We start from the raw sequence: 20984 nt of genomic DNA on the forward strand, positions 1-20984 counted from the left end.
AAAATTTAGTATTACTTAACAATATTCCATAATGAAGAAATAGTTATAACACCTTGCTATATAAAACCTCAATGTTACACTGGGCAATCACAGCAGATTTCAACTGAGAAAGAAGAGACAACTTCAGGTATATTTAATAACATTCCGTATTTTACTTTATAGGAATTAGAGCTACTTTATCTGAAAAGGCATATTGCAACATTTACATATATTTTAGATATCTATGGTACATATTTAATTACCACAAACCTTAAAAAACAACTCAGTATATCTGTCTTTAAAATAATAATTTCATTAAATAAAATATTTTATTTTTCAGGCATGCATTTCGAATGTACTTGTTATGTTTTTATGTTGTACTTGTATATTTGCTACTTTCTAGTTTGTACTTGTACTTTGTTACTATGTTTCATCTATATATATATACATACATACAAGTTAACCCGTGCATGATACTCATGCATTCTAGTCAAATCAAGATACTTAAGGTCTTAAAAAGGTTCTTGTCATGCATTTGGGCCTAGCTCAGGCCTCCTCAGGGGAAGATCGTTACTTCCCGACGCAAGCGCCCTTTTTAATGTGTGTTCATGAGGTAAAATTACCTCACGAAAGTGAGTTTGACCCCTCAACTCGTAAATTTAGCCTTTACTACCCCTCCCACGGGGGGAAGTGGGGATGATGGAAGTTAACTGACTTGACTATTCTAATTTTTTTGTCAAATAATGTCAGTATACCAAATTTCAGGTCAATTGGATGAGCCCTTTCTGAGAAAATAGTTTTTTACACACACACACACACACACACACACACACACTCACACACTAACGCACGCCTCTACACATGTGTGTTCATGAGGTAAAATTACCTCACGAAAATGAGTTTGAGCCCTACCAAATTTCAGCCCTTTTTGAATTTTTTTCCCCACACACACTAAGAATTTAGTAGGTCAGTGTATAACTCTGCCCAGCAGGTGGCGCTGCAACTTGGTTTTTTTTTCCACACACAGACACCACTAAGCGTTTATATATTAGATAAATATACACACGCAAAACCTACCTTATATCTACATTTTATGTAATTTTTTTAGGTAAAATGAAATAGCTACTATACACTCATATGGTGCAGTGAGCTCAGTCATCAGATCATCAAATTAAATAGCAAAGCCCTTTCTTACTCTTGCCATTCCATATATAGGGAACAAAGCCATTCTCAGCTTTATTTAAAAGCATCATACATAAGATAACACTAAAAGAATAGCTATATATGGCACCCGCTTTGATAAGCAGCTGGTCTCTGAGGATGTAATAATCAAAAGGAACTTCCAATACCTGTTTCATTGTCATCTGCTTTCTTATCTCAGCATCTCAGCATATACTCAACGTGTCATTTTGGCATAGATATAGTTAACAAGCTGTGATTCTTGTTCTGTATCTTGAGTGACTATAATTTGAGGCTATGCAATTGTGTATTGCTTGACAATAGAAATTGCATAGTAAGAAAAAAATTATAACACCTTGCTATATAAAACTCTCTATGTTACAGTGGACAATCACAGCAGACTTCAACTCAAGAGAGAAGAGACATAACTTCCAGGTACATTTAATAATCTTCCATAGTTGTCTTTTTTTTTAGAATATTCAGAGCTACATTAAAAGTAATCTGAAAAGGCATAGACAGATATTTTTGGATATCTATGGCAAATATTTACTTACCATACAACTTGAAATAACAAATGTATTTGTTTCTGTTTTTAAATAATAATTTCATTATAAAAAAAATGTCTTTCTTGGGTATGTTACATATGTAATACTTTGGAAAATGTCAGGATTGTTGATTTATGTATTTTCTTATGTCTTGCAATGAGTATCTTTACCATAAGGATTAGTTCCATGTCTCATGTCCGCACCTTCTTTGTCTATCTCGAAATGTACTTGTACTTATGGAATTTGTACATTTACATTTGCTTATAATTGTATTTATGATGGATACTTGTAATTTGTTCTTATATGATTTGCTATTGTTTGTTATTTGTGTTCATTTTTAATTTCCTTATATATACATTGTGGGCATGATTCATGTTAGAATGCAACTTGGGTGTAAGTTTTTTGTTTAAAAAGTACATCCACCTGCATTCAATTCCAAATGCATCTCACGGTACCTTACAATTTGAATCTGGGTGGAAAAACGCTCAGTCTAAACGGTACTTGCCTAATGTAGACACACATAGCAGAATGCAGTATACGCGCATGTGCATGTAGAAAAAAAGGTTCAATTCAAAATGCATTCAACTTGTATTTTATCATAAATCAGAATAACAACTGTTGACTGTATAATAATCCCAAAAAAATATTGCATGCAAATAATTTTTTTTGTTTCATTTAAAAAAATTATTTATATAAAGATGACTTCAATGTGTACAGTACATACAATGCATTTATACTGTATATCTTAGTTGCAAACAGTTGTTTTGTGTTATCTATGTGTAATTTTTAATTTAAAGACTGGACCGTGTCAGTCATCGCTATCATCCGGCATTTGCAGCTAGTGGGTACAAAAGATACTGCTAAAATCAAGCGTGCTGATGACAAACCGATGGACATGATATCTGCCGCATCTGCGTGAACACACCCTTTCAGTTCGCGGCCTACGTTAGTCCGCCTCTTCATTCCCTCTTTCCGCCTCTCACGTCATAGGCAGTTGTGTCAGATTTGAATTGCTTCCATTGGCGTATTGTCAGTTTCTGGGCATGTCAAGTGTAGAATCGCGCAAGGTACGCTCTGTTAACGGATGTATGTCCAAACATGAATCAGGGCATTTATGTACATTTTCTTTTGCTTGCTGTTGCTATATCATAACTAGAGGACAAAGCAATTCTTAGCTACACTTGAAGGCTTCATAGATCTATTTGGCACCCACTGATATGTTGCCGGCCTCACTTTTGACTATTGGTCAGAATTGTTGATCTAAGGATGCAATGAAAACTAATATCTGCTTCATTGTCAACTGCTTTCCTATCTCATCATCTCAGCGGAGTGTTGTATAAAGGCATGTGTTAAATGCTAAAAAGTCATATGCATTGAATGACTCTAATACCTGCCACTGATACCCGTCTTCCATTCGGTACATAAATTCTTGTTTTACTCTTCCTAAGTCATTTCTTTATTGCAGATAGCACACAGAAATGGCTTCCTTGAGAAATGGTTCAGTAATGCAGCTATTACTGCTGGGTGAGTATCTCAGTTGTGTTATTTTTGTGGTGTTGTTTCAAGAGACAGTACAGATGGGTCAAATTGAGCTTCCTCATATTGAGGTTCAGCTGCTTTGCTGGAGTAGAATATGATCCCTCAAGATGCTTTCCTCTACAAACTGGCTCTGATCCACTATTCAGAATACATCAAATACCTGGAACTAAAGCAATCAGTTCTATAAATGGGATAAAATATATCTGGGTCTGTGTGCTCTATGACAATGTGTGCCCTGTAGCATTGGAATGGTAGAACATCTTTGTCATACAATGTAAGAGGAGACTTTGGCCACTATGAAGGACACTGTACCAGCCAGGGTATGGCTCCCACATAATTTGCCCTTAGTCAAACTAATTAGGCTGACATATATTTCTAGACTTCTACACTTTCTGATCCATTTCCATTTAGTGTATGATGTGCCAATTTATTATTTCACCATGCCTCTGGCATAACAAACATAGAAAGAAATGTAATGCCTGCAATATTTTATACAGTATATTAATCCGTTCTGTAGACAATGTGACCTAACGATAATGGAAGATGAAGGAAGAAGGTTAATATTTCCAACTTATATACCAAACTTTTCATCTGGATTTATTTCTGTTTCATTTTCCAGCTACTTCCCTAATCTATATGATGCATACTGTTAATGCTGATCCTGATAACACAAGTAAGTGATATAGTTTTATTTAATTCTTCAATATAAATGTGACTTCAATGGCTGAAAACAAGAACTGGTGTGAACACATGCTAGTTAATGTCAGCCATTGGAGATCATCTATTAAATGTTTTAGTCTCCCTGTAGAGAAAACTGTTAGTTAATTGTATCGGGAAAATTGCCATATTCCAATTTCATTTTCAGTTTGTTAAACACTCATCTGCACTACACCTTAACTTAAGCTACAAACAATATGAAAACCAAGTCAAATAATAAATAGAGCAGGTACTGAGAATTAGATTCAGCATAATTAGTAATAGAAATAGCACTTTGACATGTTTCATACATACAGCATATGATCAGAAATCATCATCATCATTTATTTATATAGCGCCACTAATTCCGCAGCGCTGTACAGAGAACTCACTCACATCAGTCCCTGCCCCATTGGAGCTTACAGTCTAAATTCCCTACTATAGACTCACACACACACACAGACAGATAGACTAGGGTCAATTTTCGATTGCAGCCAAATAACCTACCAGTATGTTTTTGGAGTGTGGGAGGAAACCGGAGCACCCGGAGGAAACCCACGCAAACACAGGGAGAACATACAAACTCCACACAGATAACGCCATGGTCGGGAATCGAACTCATGACCCCAGTGCTGTGAGGCAGAAGTGCTAACCACTAGGCCACCGTGCTGCCCAATTCATCTTGAATATGTCCATGAAAACCATTCACATTGAACACCTATGGTTGTCAGTTTTATTTTATTAAAATTCCACAGAATATTTGATGTTTGGAGCCACTCTTGGAATTGCTTCAGATAATTAAATAGTGAGAACAGCACATCTGCATAAGCTTTTCATATCTTTAAAATCTGATGTGCAGCACACTGCATATCTGCCCAAAAAATGTTTTGAACCATAGCAATCTCAGATTGTTTAAAGAAATACCTGTAAAAAGGGCAACAGAAATGGATGTGGCATTGATGGAATAGATCTAGTTTGGGCGAATGTGGGGTGTTGTTTAATTTGTCCCGGTTTTACAATTAGGAATGTTAGAAGGTTTGATGTTGTGTTGTGTATCAAAGAGAAGATAAAATTACATTATAATACAAATATAAAATATTAAGTTTGTTTTGTGGATGATTTCTGTGGATTGATGGTATATCTAATACTGTCATAGTTTATTATTATTATTATTATTATTATTATTATTATTATTATTATTATTATATAGTTTGTATCTAGGTGCAAACCAAGCTTGTAAATATTAGAAATGGGTGTAATGCAAAGAACAAGAATGGGGAATAGCTTGAAGGGATAACAAAAGGTCCATCCTATACAATAATAAAGAAATTCCTAAGGTACTAAGAAGAGGTCACATGTAACAGGCAAAATGGGCCATCCATTCTGAAGCAATTGGAAATTGTTCCACTAATACTTCAGCTTGCAGGCATTCACCCTACATATTCAAACAAATAAACAAAATTGCTCAGGCAAAACCAAGAATAGGGTCCGAGTTGCCCAGAAACATGTGCTAAGCATGCCATCCTTTATTATAAAGGACCCATGTAGCTGCAGATGTTGGAGGATTCTTCCATATCAGTTTTAAATCTCCATTAAATATAATTGTTTCCTTCAGGAAAGACACCAACAAGAAACCGGTGAAACATGTGTTGGGCTTCATCACCGGTATTCCTCCATTAACACTATTGATTGAATAGTAACTCAGATAAGAGGTTCATGAAAAGACAATATGAAAGTCTTCTTTCAGTACAATTGCAGAAACTTTTCTTTTGAATAACTACTACATTTCTGTGCATACTCAAATCGTTATCAAGGAGGAAGGAGTTGGTTAGGTAGCAGTGGTTGGATAGATTTACCCTTACTTTGCTGAAGAAGTCAGCTTCCCAAGTCTTGTCCAGCCAACAGTGGTCCTCTCTTCCCTTACTCCCTTGTCGCTAAAGGGCTAATTATTCTTAATATTTATTTTTTTACCTAAAGCTGTGCTAATTATGGGCCATAATTATTAATTTTTTTTTAAAATGTATTACTGATACTACCAGAATTTGTATAATACTTGAGGGTTTTTAAAGTTCTGTTGAAAGATTGGGGTTACATCTTTGTAACATTTTCCTATGTTCCTGATAAGAAGCTTTAACTGTCAAAATTGTTTTTGGAGGGTTTTTGGTGTACCATCACACATTAAGACACTATGCTTGCAACCATATCTATATAATTATTTAATTCTTGATCTGGGGCCATTGGTTTGATTGCAATATGGTCAATATCTGTATGGAGTCGGCATGTTTTGTTACAGTTTCCTCCGGGTCCTTAGATTTCTTCCCACAGCATTGGTAGTTTAATTGACTTCTGATAAAAAATGAACTTGTGTTTGTGTATGTGTGATTCTACTGGGAAATTTAGACTTTAAGCTCCAATGGGGCAGGGTTTGATGTGAATGATCCAATATTATCTGGAAAGTTATATGTTTGTGGTATACAAACTAATAATAATAATTGAAATTTGCCTTTACTTTACATGTTGAGTGCTTCATATTGGTATGAAATGATTTTGCACTGTATGTATAGAATGTGATTGGTCAATATTTAATGTGGATTCTGAGCAAACAAAGCTACCCTATCCTCTGTGTTAATTATTGCCACCTAACTAGGAAGTCATGATCTAACACGATAACAAGTTATAATATTGTTTAACTTACTTTTGAATGAATGTAAAAAATAAACTTATTTTTATGTATCACTCACAGGAATCCTCTGTCCACGTGGCCTGCATTACACCTGTGTACGTACATGCTTTGGTCATTGCGATAGTTTAAATAGCACCAGGGAAAAGTGCACTGAGGAATGCAGGCTTGGCTGTGATTGCAAAAATAGCAGTTATGTTCTTGCTTCTAAGAACTCAAACATCTGTGTCCTGCCCTCTGCCTGCAAAGTCTCCTGTCCTAAAAACATGCACTTCGAGCCGTGTCTCAGAAAGCCTCAACAGACCTGTAAAAGTGGAGTGACGACGAAAGAGTCTGCCGAATGCAAGCCGCGATGTGTGTGCAATGACGGTTATGTCGTAATTTGGAAAATGTCCGAACCCCAATGTATAAAGCTGAGCGACTGCCCAACTCTAACAAATTAAAAAACTAGATAAGACAATTAAATCATGAATGATGCCACAGTAAAGTGTTGTACCATGTAAGCCAATAAAAATTAGTGATACCTTTTTTTGTCTATGAAAGTGCTGCTCTTTATTATCTAAATGGATCATTAAATATGTCTGAAGTCTTTTTGTCAGACATAGTATAAGACAAAATATTAAATGTCACATTTCCATACACGCAAATATACAGTGCAGATCAAATAACTATTACTGTGACAAGGGGTCGAAGTAGAAATTTAAAAGTGATGGTATGAAAAATGTAATGGGAATAGAAGTGACTGGACTGTGGTAGTCTTACAATGAAGGAAGTGACGCTATGGCACACCACTGTATACACCCCCCGGTGTGCCGAGAGGGTGAGCGTGGGTACAAATTACCGGGGCCTGGGCCAGCCTGAGGGGGCCCTGCTGCCACGTAGTTCAAATTTTTTAATTTTTTTTCCATCCAGTGGGTGGCGTTATGAAAGATGCAATAACACTATTTTATTACATAGTGGGAGAATTCAATTGCCGACGATTTGGCACTCGGACATCATGCCGGCAATTACAGTAAAAATCTCCACTCAATTTTCCTAGCACCTCTATGGGGTGAAAGAAAAAATGAGCAGAGATTTCTGTCAAAATCTCCTCGGCAAAGTGTCTTGTGGGCTTTCTGGAGGCACTTTGCGGCTAATTGAATTTCCCCTATAAGGTCATGTGTAAAGAGGCACAGCCATAGTCCATTTTGGCCACGCCTCCTCACTATGTGGGACGCCCCCATCTCTTCTCCTGCTATGTGTGTTGGGGAGGGGCAGAAAGTTGCTGTACCTGTTGGCGGCCCTGTACACCCCAACTTACACAACTGATCTTGATACATAATCACATGCAAAATGCAAACGATTGGCCAGAAATGGATACAATGTGTTGGCACATTAGTGGGATATTCCGCGTTGTGACTATTTTTATTACTATTTTGTTACTATTTTAATTTCTTCTTGTCATTTGTTAGCACAGTAGTTTCTCTCTTTTGCCTATATAAAGTCTGGCGTTGGGTTGTATCACTCATACAGAGGTGTAACTGGCAGCATAAGACTCCTGAGGGCTTTTATATAGTCCAGATGTAGATGATAAAACCAATTGTATGTTGCTAAGTGGGAGTGCAATTCCATTCATAAGGTGAGACCTGTCCTTGAACTCCACCATTGCTTTCAATTATCCTTGAAATCATATTTAAAAAAAAAATACAAAACAAATCCATGGAAGTCATTCTTCATCTCTGCTTCCCAGTGGGAAATAATTTTTTCAGGAGCTGATTCAGCAGCTAATCTGCCAGCCGGATTCTGGCCCGATGTGCACCTTTCCTACCACATACTTTACCACTCAGCTACACACTGTGTTATAGACATAGCACCAGGACACACAAGATCTATCACACAGCAAAGCATTGGTCCAGTAACAAATTTATCATGGCGTGCAGCAGGATAAAATGCTGTCCGACCACAGAAAAGTATAATAGCAGGGGGTAAATGTATCAATCGGTGGATATCTAAAATGGCTGATTTTTGCCATTTTTCCGGCATTATTTGAAACGTCTATGTTATTAAAGGCAAATCCTGTTTTGAAAACTAAGGTCAAAGTTCCGAAAATCTGCAGTTTTAGATAACCACCGATTGATACATTTACCTCCATATCTCTTAAAGTTCCTGATTTTTTAAACACAGGGACATTTAAGGCCACAACCAGTCCACCCAGGCTCTGTCCTAAGGCCTGAGCCTCAAGTTAGGATAAAGAAGGTATGGAATCTGCGCTTCCTACAAAGAAGTAATAATGATGGGCTGCCTAAAGGAAATGTGAAGGGTGGACTTCAACCCTCCTAGATGGATGAAATGATAAAAAAGCAATCCTAAGGCGCCAAAAGGTAAAATGTAGATTGTACACAGACAACAATAATGTTAAAGGTTATGTATTAAACCAGACATCATAATAAAATCAGTGCACTGATATCACATGTATACATGCAAAAGGGTGCAACACCCAATGCGTAGTTAGGGAAAATAAGGTCCTGGTACTTTGCAAAGAACCATCTATTACTATTGGGCCGTTATATCAGGACTAGGTACTTTGCTAAGACTATTTAACCAAATCTGTTTTTCATTATTGTGACTCTATTTTGAACCCTGTTTATATTCCAGGACCCTATTTTGCATATCTATGTAATAGGGCAGATATTGGGCAAGCATTCCAATCACACATTAAACTTACTTTACCATGACTAAATATTAATATTATTATTTCAACTTACATGCAAGTGTCACTTTTTCTTTCAATCATTTCAATTAGAATATTCCAGTTATAGGATACTACAATCACCATCTGAAATATCTGCTTCATTGCATGATAGACATCTGCATCTGAGCCAGAATTTTATTACATGGCCCCGATCATGATAGTGTGAAAACTGTTTTATGTAGACAGGAACTATCATCATCACCATCATCATAACTATAAACTTAATAGCTTTTAATTAGAGATGAGCGCACTCGGATTTTTGAAATCCGAGCCCACCCGAACGTTGCCGATCCGAGTCGGATCCGAGACAGATCCGGGTATTGGCGCCAAATTCAAATCTGAAACTGAGGCTCTGACTCATAATCCCGTTGTCGGATCTCGCGATACTCGGATCCTATAAATTCCCCGCTAGTCGCCGCCATCTTCACTCGGGCATTGATCAGGGTAGAGGGAGGGTGTGTTAGGTGGTCCTCTGTCCTGCTATATCTCGTGCTGTTCAGTGCTGTGCTGTGCTGTGCTGTGCTGTGCTCAGTCCAGTGGTGCTGTGTCCTGTGCTCTGTACTTCTAAGGGCATAGTTATTTCCTCAATATTCCAAAGTGTTTAAAGAAAATAAAAAAAAGTTATTTAAAAAAAATACATGTAACACCCCCCTAGTGGCGTGTTAGTAAAACCCTGCACCTCAGTGAATTCAGGAGGGGGTCACCTTGAGGGTAAGCTAATAGTTTATGAAAAGTTACATAAACAGGTTACCATGGTGATAACCCAGCCCAGCCTGGAGACTGAGGGAGAAGAAGGAGGGGCTGTCATTAAGGGGGGAGAGGGACTGAGAAAGGAGACACAAGAGGAGAGTTGTAGCTGGGGACCTGGGGTGGAAGCTCCCAGGCTCCCCCAGCATTCCCTGGAAGTCTGAGCATGGTGACTGAGCCAGGGCAAGGAATGTGTGCACTGGATGAGGGGGAGAACTCCATGCCACTATAGAGAACCCAAGAGAGAGGGGGACACTTTGCATGGAAGAGGCCCTGGAGTGAGGGCTGCTACAAGAGGCATGGTAGCTGTAGTGTCAGATCCTGAGGCTGAGAGTACACAGAGTGACGTGTCAGAGCACAGGAGACATCATCCCCGCAGAGGAGGGATGAGCTGCAGTTGAGAGGTACACAGAGTGTGTCAGAGCTGCATGGAGGAGAGGCTGCCTGCCTATTAGCATCCATGCATGTGCCCCTGCAGAAAGGGTATCTGCAGTGAGTATGGAGTGTAAGAGAGACCAATGATTTATGTTACATAACATCTGGATAACATTAAGAACTGTGCAGGAGGAGTAATGAGATATATTTGCAACCATATTCGTATTGCTCATTAAGAACTGTGCTGGAGAGAGTAAGGAGCTGTACATATATTTCTTTATTGCTGCAACCATTATGATTATCGTGCTGGAGGAAGAGTGTAAATAAAGAGTTGAGTTTGTTATAGAGATGGTCTGGCGCCCAAATTATTGTGACTTCTATTACACTGCACCAAAGTGACATTACCTGTGTCCCACTAACTACAAAGAAACACCTGCATGTGCAGGGACCCCCTGATCATTTACACCCATGCCCATCAGCTAGCCAGGGCTTGAGAAGGAGGTGCACTGTGTACCCTTTGCACCCCACACTACACACAGTGACAGGGGGTTACATACAAAAAAATAATTATATTTTTTTTTAATTACAACAAAATTTGCACAACCAATCCTGCAGTATAAGCCCATTGGTACTGCAATATTACCAAGTTCACACATTCAGCAGTAAAAGTCCAGTGGTTCTGCAATATTACAAAGTTCACACATTCTGCAGTATCAGTCCAGTGGTGCTGTGTCCTGTGCTCTGTCCTGCTGAGTTCAGTAGTGCTGCTGGGTCCTGCGCTGTGTCCTGTTCAGTCCAGTGGTGCTGTGTCCTGTGCTCTGTGCTTCTAAGGGCATAGTTATTTCCCCATTATTCCAAAGTTTTTAAAAATTAAAAAAAAAGTTATAAAAATAATTAAAAAAATAAAAAAATAAAAAAATTATAACCAAATTTGCAAAGCCAATCCAGCAGTATATATGCCCATTGGTACTGCAATATTACCAAGTTCACACATTCAGCAGTAAAAGTCCAGTGGTACTGCTATTACAAGGTTCACTGATTCAGCAGTGTATAAGTCCAGTGGTACTGCTATTACAAAGTTCACTGATTCAGCAGTATAAGTCCAGTGCTACTCTCCTGTGCCGCATATAATTTTTAAAGGCTTTGCTGAGTGTGTGTGGCTTTAGGGGTATGCTCTCTTGTGCTACATATAATGGAAAACCAAAATTTGGAGGATAAAGTAGGGAAAGATCAAGACCCACTTCCTCCTAATGCTGGAGCTGCTGCCACTAGTCATGACATAGACGATGAAATGCCATCAACGTCGTCTGGCAAGCCCGATGCCCAATCTCCTAGTACAGGGCATGTAAAATCTAAAAAGCCCAAGTTCTCAAAAAATAGCAAAAAGAGAAACTTAAAATCATCTGAGGAGAAACGTAAAGTTGGCAATATGCCATTTACGACACGTAGTGACAAGGAACGGCTTAGGCCCTGGCCCGTGTTCATGACTAGTGGTCCAGCTTCACCCAAGGATCTAAGCCCTCCTCCCCCCCCTACAAAAAATTTAAGAGAGTTATGCTGTCAGCAACAACAACAAAACAGCAAAGAACTCTGCCTTCTAAACAGATGACATCACAAATCCCCAAGGCGAGTCCAAGGGTGTTGTTGGTTGTGAACCCTGACCTTCCCATCACTGTACGGGAAGAGGTGACTCCATCCAGCATTTGCAGCACGCCCTCTGCATATGCTGGAAGGATCACCCACAGTCCAGTTACAGATTTGGCTAATGAAGGTGTGAATGTTGTACACTGGGAGGAGGATATTGATGTAGCTGGCGCTGAGGAGGATGTTGATGATTATGATGCAGACAGATACCAAATTGCCTTTCTCAATTTCTATTTATATTCTAGATTATATAACGGCTGAAAAGTTTTCTGTTTTACTCCTAGTGGAGAGGGGATCTGATGCAGACAGATACCAAACTGCCTTTGTCCATTTCTTTGTATATTTGAATTTCTAGTTCTACAGTCTATGCAGGCTGCTTTATTTATATTCAACTACAAGTGTAGCGCGGGGGGGGGCATAGATAGCCACCAAAGTAACGTGGTCCATTTAATTTCACTTTCTAGCTCCACAGTCTGTGCAGCCTGCTTTTTTTATCTTCAAAGTATTTATATTTACAAGCCTTGCAATCTAAATTAACTAGAGGTAGTGACGTGGTAGAACTCCAAAAGGCAGTTTGGAAGCCCCTGTACAAACTGGCTCTATTTTTTAACTGAGTTGTCCTCCCTCCAGTGTGTACTCGGAAAGAGTTTTTAGTGCAGCGGGGAACCTGGTCAGTGAGCGGCGAAGGAGGTTGCTTCCTCACAACGTTGAAAAAATGATGTTTATAAAATTGAATAATCAATTCCTCAATGAAGTACAGCACTGCCCTCCAGATACTACAGAGGGACCTGTGGTTGTGGAGTCCAGCGGGGACGAATTGATAATGTGTGAGGAGGAGGAAGTACACACTGTAGGGGGAGAGGAATCAGAGGTTGAGGATGAGGAACACATCTTTCCTCAGTAGAGCCTGTTTAGTTTGTACAGGGAGAGATGAATTGTTTTATTGGTGTGGGGGCCCAAACAAACCAATCATTTCAGCCACAGTTGTTTGGTAGGCCCTGTCGCTGAAATGATTGGTTTGTTAAAGTGTGCATGTCCTATTTCAACAACATAAGGGTGGGTGTGAGGGCCCAAGGACAATTCCATCTTGGAACTTTTTTTTTTGCATTATATGACCAATCAACAGTCGTTTGCCATGTTCAAAAAGTAAAACCAAATTTAAACAAATTCAAGAAATTAAACCAAAAGTAAAATGCCCTGTCATAATTTAAAACAAGAGGTATTGACGTGCTCTAAAACTACTGTATTGTTGTTTATATTTTATAAACACTACACTTGAAAGCTTGAGTCTTTCAATAAAAAAGTAACTGTCCATTGCACGAATATTTGCAACAGGGACAATTTTAGGGTTAAGAAAGTCAACTAATAACACTTCGACGCTGTCTGTCTTTATAAACACTACACTTGGAAGTTGGAGGAGGTATTGTGGCCCCAGCACCAAATTTACTACCGGGGCCACTCCACTGTGCAGTCCATATTTAGGTGTATCAGATATTAAACAACGGTGACAGTTGATGCCCAATTTTTTAATTATATTGTGGCCTCGGTACCAAATTGTGTACCGGGGCCACCACACTACGCAGTCAAGATAGATAGATGCGTATCATAGATAAAGTACATTCAGTGGTGTGGGGCAAATTGAAAAATATTCAAAATGCCATTGCCAATGACATTATCAAAAACAAGAGGTTGTCACACGCTGAAACTCCAATATGTATATGATGGAGAGGATGGAGGAGCAGCCGTATGTGCAGTGTAATGCAGACCTGTTGAAGGTTTTTTATATATTTTATTGTGGTGCCCAGTGCCCACTACTCTACGCAGTCCAGATACTATTTTTGGGTGTAATTCTGACCTGTTGAAGGTTTTCTATATATTATATTGTGGTGGCCAGTGGCCAGTCCTTTATGCAGTCCAGATACTATTTTTGAGTGTAATTCTGACCTGTTGAATGTTTTCTATATATTTTTTATTGTGGTGCCCAGTGCCCACTACTCTACGCAGTCCAGATACTATTTTTGGGTGTAATTTTGACCTGTTGAAGGTTTCCTATATATTATATTGTGGTGGCCAGTGGCCAGTCCTCTATGCAGCCCAGATACTATTTTTGGGTGTAATTCAGACCTGTTGAAGGTTTTCTATATATTATATTGTGGTGGCCAGTGGCCAGTCCTCTATGCAGTCCAGATACTATTTTTGGGTGTAATTCTGACCTGTTGAAGGTTTTCTATATATTATATTGTGGTGGCCAGTGGCCAGTCCTCTATGCAGTCCAGATACTATTTTTGGGTGTAATTCAGACCTGTTGAAGGTTTTCTATATATTTTTTATTGTGGTGCCCAGTGCCCACAACTCTACGCAGTCCAGGTACATTTATTGGTGCGAATCATACAAGTTCAGGGTTTTTAATATATATTGTGGTGACCCACTCCTCTACGCAGTCCAGGTACATTTATTGGTGCGAATCATACAAGTTCAGGGTTTTTAATATATATTGTGGTGACCCACTCCTCTACGCAGTCCAGGTACATTTATTGGTGCGAATCATACAAGTTCAGGGTTTTTAATATATATTGTGGTGACCCACTCCTCTACGCAGTCCAGGTACATTTATTGGTGCGAATCATACAAGTTGATGGTTTTCTTATTATATATATTGTGGTGACCCACTCCTCTACGCAGTCCAGGTACATTTATTGCTGCGAATCATACAAGTTGATGGTTTTCTTATTATATATATTGTGGTGACCCACTCCTCTACGCAGTCCAGATACATTTATTGGTGCGAATCATACAAGTTTAGGGTTTTTAATATATATTGTGGTGACCCACTCCTCTACGCAGTCCAGGTACATTTATTGGTGCGAATCATACAAGTTGATGGTTTTCTTATTATATATATTGTGGTGACCCACTCCTCTACGCAGTCCAGGTACATTTATTGCTGCGAATCATACAAGTTGATGGTTTTCTTATTATATATATTGTGGTGACCCACTCCTCTACGCAGTCCAGATACATTTATTGGTGCGAATCATACAAGTTTAGGGTTTTTAATATATATTGTGGTGACCCACTCCTCTACGCAGTCCAGGTACATTTATTGCTGCGAATCATACAAGTTCAGGGTTTTTAATATATATTGTGGTGACCCACTCCTCTACGCAGTCCAGGTACATTTATTGCTGCGAATCATACAAGTTCAGGGTTTTTAATATATATTGTGGTGACCCACTCCTCTACGCAGTCCAGGTACATTTATTGGTGCGAATCATACAAGTTGATGGTTTTCTTATTATATATATTGTGGTGACCCACTCCTCTACGCAGTCCAGAAAGATACCTCGTTGCAACGTTTTGGACTAATAACTATATTGTGAGGTGTTCAGAATACACTGTAAATTAGTGGAAATGCTTGTTATTGAATGTTATTGAGGTTAATAATAGCGTAGGAGTGAAAATAAGCCCAAAAACTTGATTTTTAAACTTTTTATGTTTTTTTCAAAAAAAATCCGAATCCAAAACCTTAAATCCGAACCGAGACCTTTCGTCAAGTGTTTTGCAAGACAAATCCGAACCCCAAAAATAACGAAAATCCGGATCCAAAACACAAAACACGAGACCTCAAAAGTCGCCGGTGCACATCCCTACTTTTAATATAGTATTATCCTTAACTTCTCGTGTTTCCTTAATGTTGGCAGCTACAATTCTTTTTAATTCCATCAAATCAGAGCAAGGATGCAGTTTTGCGTATTTGCCTTGGGTGCTAAAATCACACGTGCCATCACTGACGCAGATTAAAACAGTAAAACACCACAAATGTATTTTACATGCAAAGCATCTTAACCAATTTCTTATGCAAATAACATATGTACTTAGCAAATATTAACAAACTGTGGCGGAGGCAGGATTTCATTATCTTGACTGATTATAATTAGGTGCTAGGAATTTACATATTGCTTAACAATATAATTGTGTAATAAGGAAACAAATATAATATCTTGCTATAAAACCTTCATGTTACTCTGGGCAATCGCAGCAGACTTCATCTGAGAAAGAAGAGACACAACTTCAGGTACACTTAATATTCTTGCTCATTTAACCAATGTAATCTGAAAAAGGCATATTGTAACATTTACATATATTTTAGATTATAAAGTAATCTAAAATATATAAAGTAAATTTATAAAGTAAATATACTAAATCTATATGTATCTGTGTTTTTAAAATAATTGGAGTGAAATCTGTACTTGCAGATTTATTATTTATAAATGTACTTATATGCTTAATTATTATGTTTAATATTATTATTGTATTGTATGCTGACTGTTCAGCAAATGGAAAGATAAAAAAAAAATGATAATAAAATAAACCACGATAAGGAGTTTTTTGAGTTAGGAGCAAAGCAAAGAAAAGGATCAAATTTGCACCTGGACAAACTATGTTACAATGCAAGGGGTACAAATTGACTTATTTTTTTGCACGCAAGGAAAATACTTGCTGTTTTTCCATGTACCACACAAATACTTGATAGCTTTATTTTTACACTGAAATTAAAGTTGATCTATGACATGGACTCCCCAACTATAAATCTGACCCTACGTTTTAAATTTACCTCCCCCTCCAATGCAACATGGTTTTGCCAAGGTGCACATTTGCTCCTTTTCTTTGCTTTGCTCCTAACTCAAAATCAGGCCCCATATATGTACATTTGTTTAGCAAAAGGAAATAGCTGCTAGACACTCATTTGGAGCAGCACCCCCAGTGGCCAAATCATCATATGACATAGTAAAACCTTTGCTTGCTCTTGCTATGCCATATCTAGGGAACAAAGCTATTCTCATCTACACCTGGAAGATTCATAGATCTACACTGCAGGGAGAGCTCCGTATGCACCCCATGTGATAGGCAGTTGGTCTCACTTTTGTCTACTGCTCAGAATTGCTCCCCTATTATTATTATTCTTATTATTATTATTATTTATATGGCACCACAAGGTTTCCGCAATGCCGTACAAATGCAAAGTACAAAAGCACAAGCGGAGCATGATCAGGTAAGAGGGAAAAGGAGAAGAAGTAGGGAGAAGGTTAGGTGGATGGCTGGTAAGCTTTGAGGAACAGATGGGTTTTGAGTGCCTGTTTGAAGGAGCTCAGATTAGAGAACAGAAGGATGGAGGAAGGGAGGTCGTTCTAATAAAGGGGGCAGAGTGGAAGAAATCTTGAATTGTGGCGTGGAATCAGTAATCAGTGCAGAGGAGAGGCGACGATCATTGGCCGAACACAGGGACCGTGCGGGAGTGTGAATGGAGAGGAGGTTAGAGATGTAGGAGGCAGTGGAGTGGGAGAGGGTTCTTCTGATTATTAAATCCCCTAAGGATTTAATTAGAAAAACTACCAATATATGTTTTATTGCTATCTTCTTTCTTAATTCAGCATCTGAGCAGAGTGTTGAATAAAGAAATATGTTGAATGCTAAGCACTGAGTCATATCTGTCCTCTACCATTGAATGATTTACTCCTCTTTTAATTACTGTTTCTTCCATACATGAAAAACATTCTTATTTTCCCCTGCCTATGCCGTTTGTTTCTTGCAGACACCGCACAGAAATGGTTTCCTTGAGCAATGGTTCAGTAATGCAGCTATTAATGCTGGGTGAGTATCTCAGTGTTGTTTTAACAGACAGTACAGATGGGTTAAACTGAGCTTCCTCGCTATTGAGGTACAGTTCTGCCTTGCTGGAGTAGATAATGGTCCTGTGTCTCTAAATATTAATTCTTCTTTCAACAGACACACATATACTTTTCATAATGCATCAAATACCTGGAACTAAAGCAATAAACCCTATCATTTATGTATATATACTTTTTAGATATTCTGTAAGTTAATGACCACTGATCTAGTCCAACCGAAGGAAGCTGTTCATTGTAGGTCCAGCTCCCATTGGTCAATCACTTCTACAGTTCTCCATTGAACCAGATGGGAGAATATATCTTTTTTTCCTGTACCACTAATATGTGCTCTATAGTATTGGTATGACAGTGCATATTTGGCTATTACAGTTTAAGATGAGTTTGGCCACGTAACATATACTTATAGATTTCTACTTCTGATCCCTCTCCACTTAGTTTATTCTGGTGTGCACTTTTGTTATTCCTTCTGACTCTGGCATAACATGCATAGAAAAAAATATAATGCATGTATTATACTATATATTAATCCAAACTGTACCCAATCTGACCTAATGATAATATCAAATAATGGGGCAAAATTACTATTTTCAACTTATATATCTAACTCTTCATTTTGCTATATTTTTGTTTCACTTCCAGCTACTTCGTTAATATATATCATGCATACTGTTAACGCTGATCCTGTTGACACAAGTAAGTGAAATAGTTTATTTTTTCAATATAAATATGACTTTAATACCTGAGAACAATAACTGGTGTGTAACAAATTATATCGGAAATTGTGATTTTGCAATTTCATTATCGATAAGTTAAACACTCATCTGGTACTATGCATGTAACCAGGATTCAACAGATATTGAGAAATACATTCGACAGAATATAATCAGGAGAAATGAATCTTGGAAATGTCCCAGAAAACAGTTGACATTTAACAACTCTGTTTTTTTTTATTGAGATATCATGGGATTATTGATATAAAGATAACCACCACTAACAGCACTCAATGACCAAAAAAGCTGCCAAAAATCTTAGAAAATTAGGGTATACAAGCCTAAATAAAAACATGTAGATATGAAAAAAATCGAAGACATTCTGCGCTAAATGGTACTCAAAGATCGGGAGAACATAAAGCAATAAAACAACAGCCAAAATACAGCATGTAATAAACACAAGATCCCATAGATGGTAATCAGGGTAAGATTACCATCTATGGGATCTTGGCATGATCTCTTCACATAAAAAACTGACATATGGACCTTTTCATGTGTTTATTTCATACTGTATAATAAAAGGGAAATTTATATTGGTCAGTAACTTATAGTAACTTAAGGCCCCTCCCCTTAGATTGTACGCTCCTCTGAGCAGGGCCATCTCTCCTCCTGTTTCCACCACTTCTAACTCTGCTCTCCAGCTACTTAGCCCTCCTCCTCAAAGGTCCTCCACCCCACGTCCACTTTCGCTCCCTCCTCCCCCCTGGGGGTCTCCCTGTCTTCCGCACCCCCCTTCTTGGGCCCTGTCGTTTTCGGATCCTCCCTCCCCCTTCCCCGCCCTCTCTAGCTGTGCATTGAGCATACTGAGTTGCTGTGTTTACTGTACTGTGCTGTCTCCCATTGTATTGTGATTTTGTTTGTCTCTGTACGGCGCTGCGGATGCCTTGTAGCGCCTTATAAATAAATATTAATAATAATAACTTATGAATTTTGCTAAGGGGTCAATTATTCTTAACATTTTTTTCACCTATAGCTGTTTAAATAAAAACAATTATGGGAAATACATTTTCAAAAAATGTTTAATTGATAGAAATAGAAATTGTATAGTACTTGAGTTTTTAGTAAGTTCTCTTCTAAGATTGAGGTTATATCTTTGTAACAAGTTCCTATTTTTTTGTTAGAAAATAGGAACACGTTACAAAGATAACAAAATGTGTCCCCGTGGGTTTCTTTGGAAGGTTTATTGAACATATGAGTGCTTTATATTGATATGAAATGCTTCTGTACTTTATGTACTGATTGTGATTTGTCAGTATTTCATGTGAGATCTGTGCAAATTAAGTTACTCCATCCTCTGTATTAATTATTGTCACCTAGCCTTGTGATGTAACAAGACAACTATTTTATTATACTATTTGCTATTAACTTTTAAACTGAAATAAAATATTATTTTTATGTATCGTTCACAGAAATCCTCTGTCCAGTTGACCTGCATTACACCTGTGTACGTACATGCTTTGGTCGTTGTGATACTTTAAACAGCACCACTGAAATGTGCACTAAGGAGTGTAATCTTGGATGTGACTGCAAAGATTTAAGTTACGTTCTTGCTTATAAGAACGCAAACTTCTGCGTTCTGCCCTGTGCTTGCAAAGTATCTTGTCCTGAAAACATGCACTTCGAGCCGTGTCTCAGAAAGCCTGAACCGACCTGTAATCCTGAAGAGACAGTGAAAGAAGAAGTTACATGCTCCCCGCGCTGTGTGTGCAATGACGGTTATGTTAGGAATGGAAACAGGTCTGATCGAAAATGTATAAAACTGAGCGATTGCCCATCTCCAACAAATTAAAAACCTACTGTATAAAAGGCAATTAAGTGATACATGATAACAATAAAAGTGTTGTACAATGTAAACAATTGTTAAAAGCAGTAATAAATGAAAGTGATGGTCTCTATTATCTAAGTGGATAATTGAACATTATTGAGGGTACACATTAGACAAGTTCTCGAGACTTCCATATTGGGTGCATTTACAGCCAAGGGTCCCAGATGTGTTGTAGGCCTCTAACTTCAGGTGCTGCAAGTTGATGGGCTGAATAGCTAATCAGATGACCTAATGCAATGTATTGTTTCCCAAATGTTTGCAAGCAAAGCCATCTCAGGGCATTGCACCATAATACGACCAGGACTTGTGGCCAAGTTTAACCAATTTTGGAATCCCTGGATTTTAGTTAACATGCTACTTTATCTCATGAGGTAATGCATATTTTTTTCCCCCCTGTTCTTAAAAACAACATTGTAGTCAAGGGTATGTAAGATAATACTGGCAAAACTTGATGTATTATGTATAAATAGTTCACTGTGTATGCCCTTCGTCCTACACCATACCTTTAATGACATAACCAACTTATATAAAATAAAGACATGGAGACTTGAGTAAAGTGGCACTAAAGTATTTTATTATAACCT

General features: G+C 38.1%; 2 protein-coding genes across 7 annotated transcripts in view; both read left to right on the forward strand.

The window, feature by feature from the left end:
* Window positions 1–7146, forward strand: part of LOC142107202 (alpha-tectorin-like) — a 386573-nt gene extending 379427 nt beyond the window's left edge. For 2 of the 6 annotated variants that reach the window (XR_012679896.1, XR_012679895.1), the window contains 3 exons: window positions 3169–3227; window positions 3862–3915; window positions 6682–7146. The gene's annotated coding sequence lies outside the window, so the exon portion shown is untranslated. Of the gene's footprint in view, window positions 1–68; window positions 128–1542; window positions 1594–3151; window positions 3228–3861; window positions 3916–6681 lie in introns of those variants that run through there. The other 4 variants (XR_012679898.1, XR_012679893.1, XR_012679897.1 and 1 more) reach the window with 4 other exon arrangements.
* Window positions 7147–16100: 8954 nt separating this feature from the next.
* Window positions 16101–20470, forward strand: LOC142106768 (alpha-tectorin-like). Its single transcript, XM_075189776.1, has 4 exons — window positions 16101–16190; window positions 17709–17767; window positions 18445–18498; window positions 19985–20470. Exons 2-4 carry the CDS (start codon window positions 17722–17724, stop codon window positions 20362–20364), a joined length of 480 nt encoding a protein of 159 aa, XP_075045877.1. The 5' UTR covers window positions 16101–16190; window positions 17709–17721; the 3' UTR covers window positions 20365–20470.
* Window positions 20471–20984: the final 514 nt, after the last annotated feature.

Source organism: Mixophyes fleayi, chromosome 11 (assembly GCF_038048845.1).
Source record: "Mixophyes fleayi isolate aMixFle1 chromosome 11, aMixFle1.hap1, whole genome shotgun sequence".
Classification (NCBI taxonomy): domain Eukaryota; kingdom Metazoa; phylum Chordata; class Amphibia; order Anura; family Limnodynastidae; genus Mixophyes; species Mixophyes fleayi.

Bases quoted from the DNA above. Each gene is read 5' to 3' on its own strand.
- LOC142106768 (XM_075189776.1), top strand. From the start codon at position 17,722: ATGGTTTCCTTGAGCAATGGTTCAGTAATGCAGCTATTAATGCTGG. The intron at 17,768-18,444 runs GTGAGTATCTCA...TTTCACTTCCAG, and splicing joins AATGCAGCTATTAATGCTGG to CTACTTCGTTAATATATATC. The intron at 18,499-19,984 runs GTAAGTGAAATA...TATCGTTCACAG, and splicing joins CGCTGATCCTGTTGACACAA to AAATCCTCTGTCCAGTTGAC.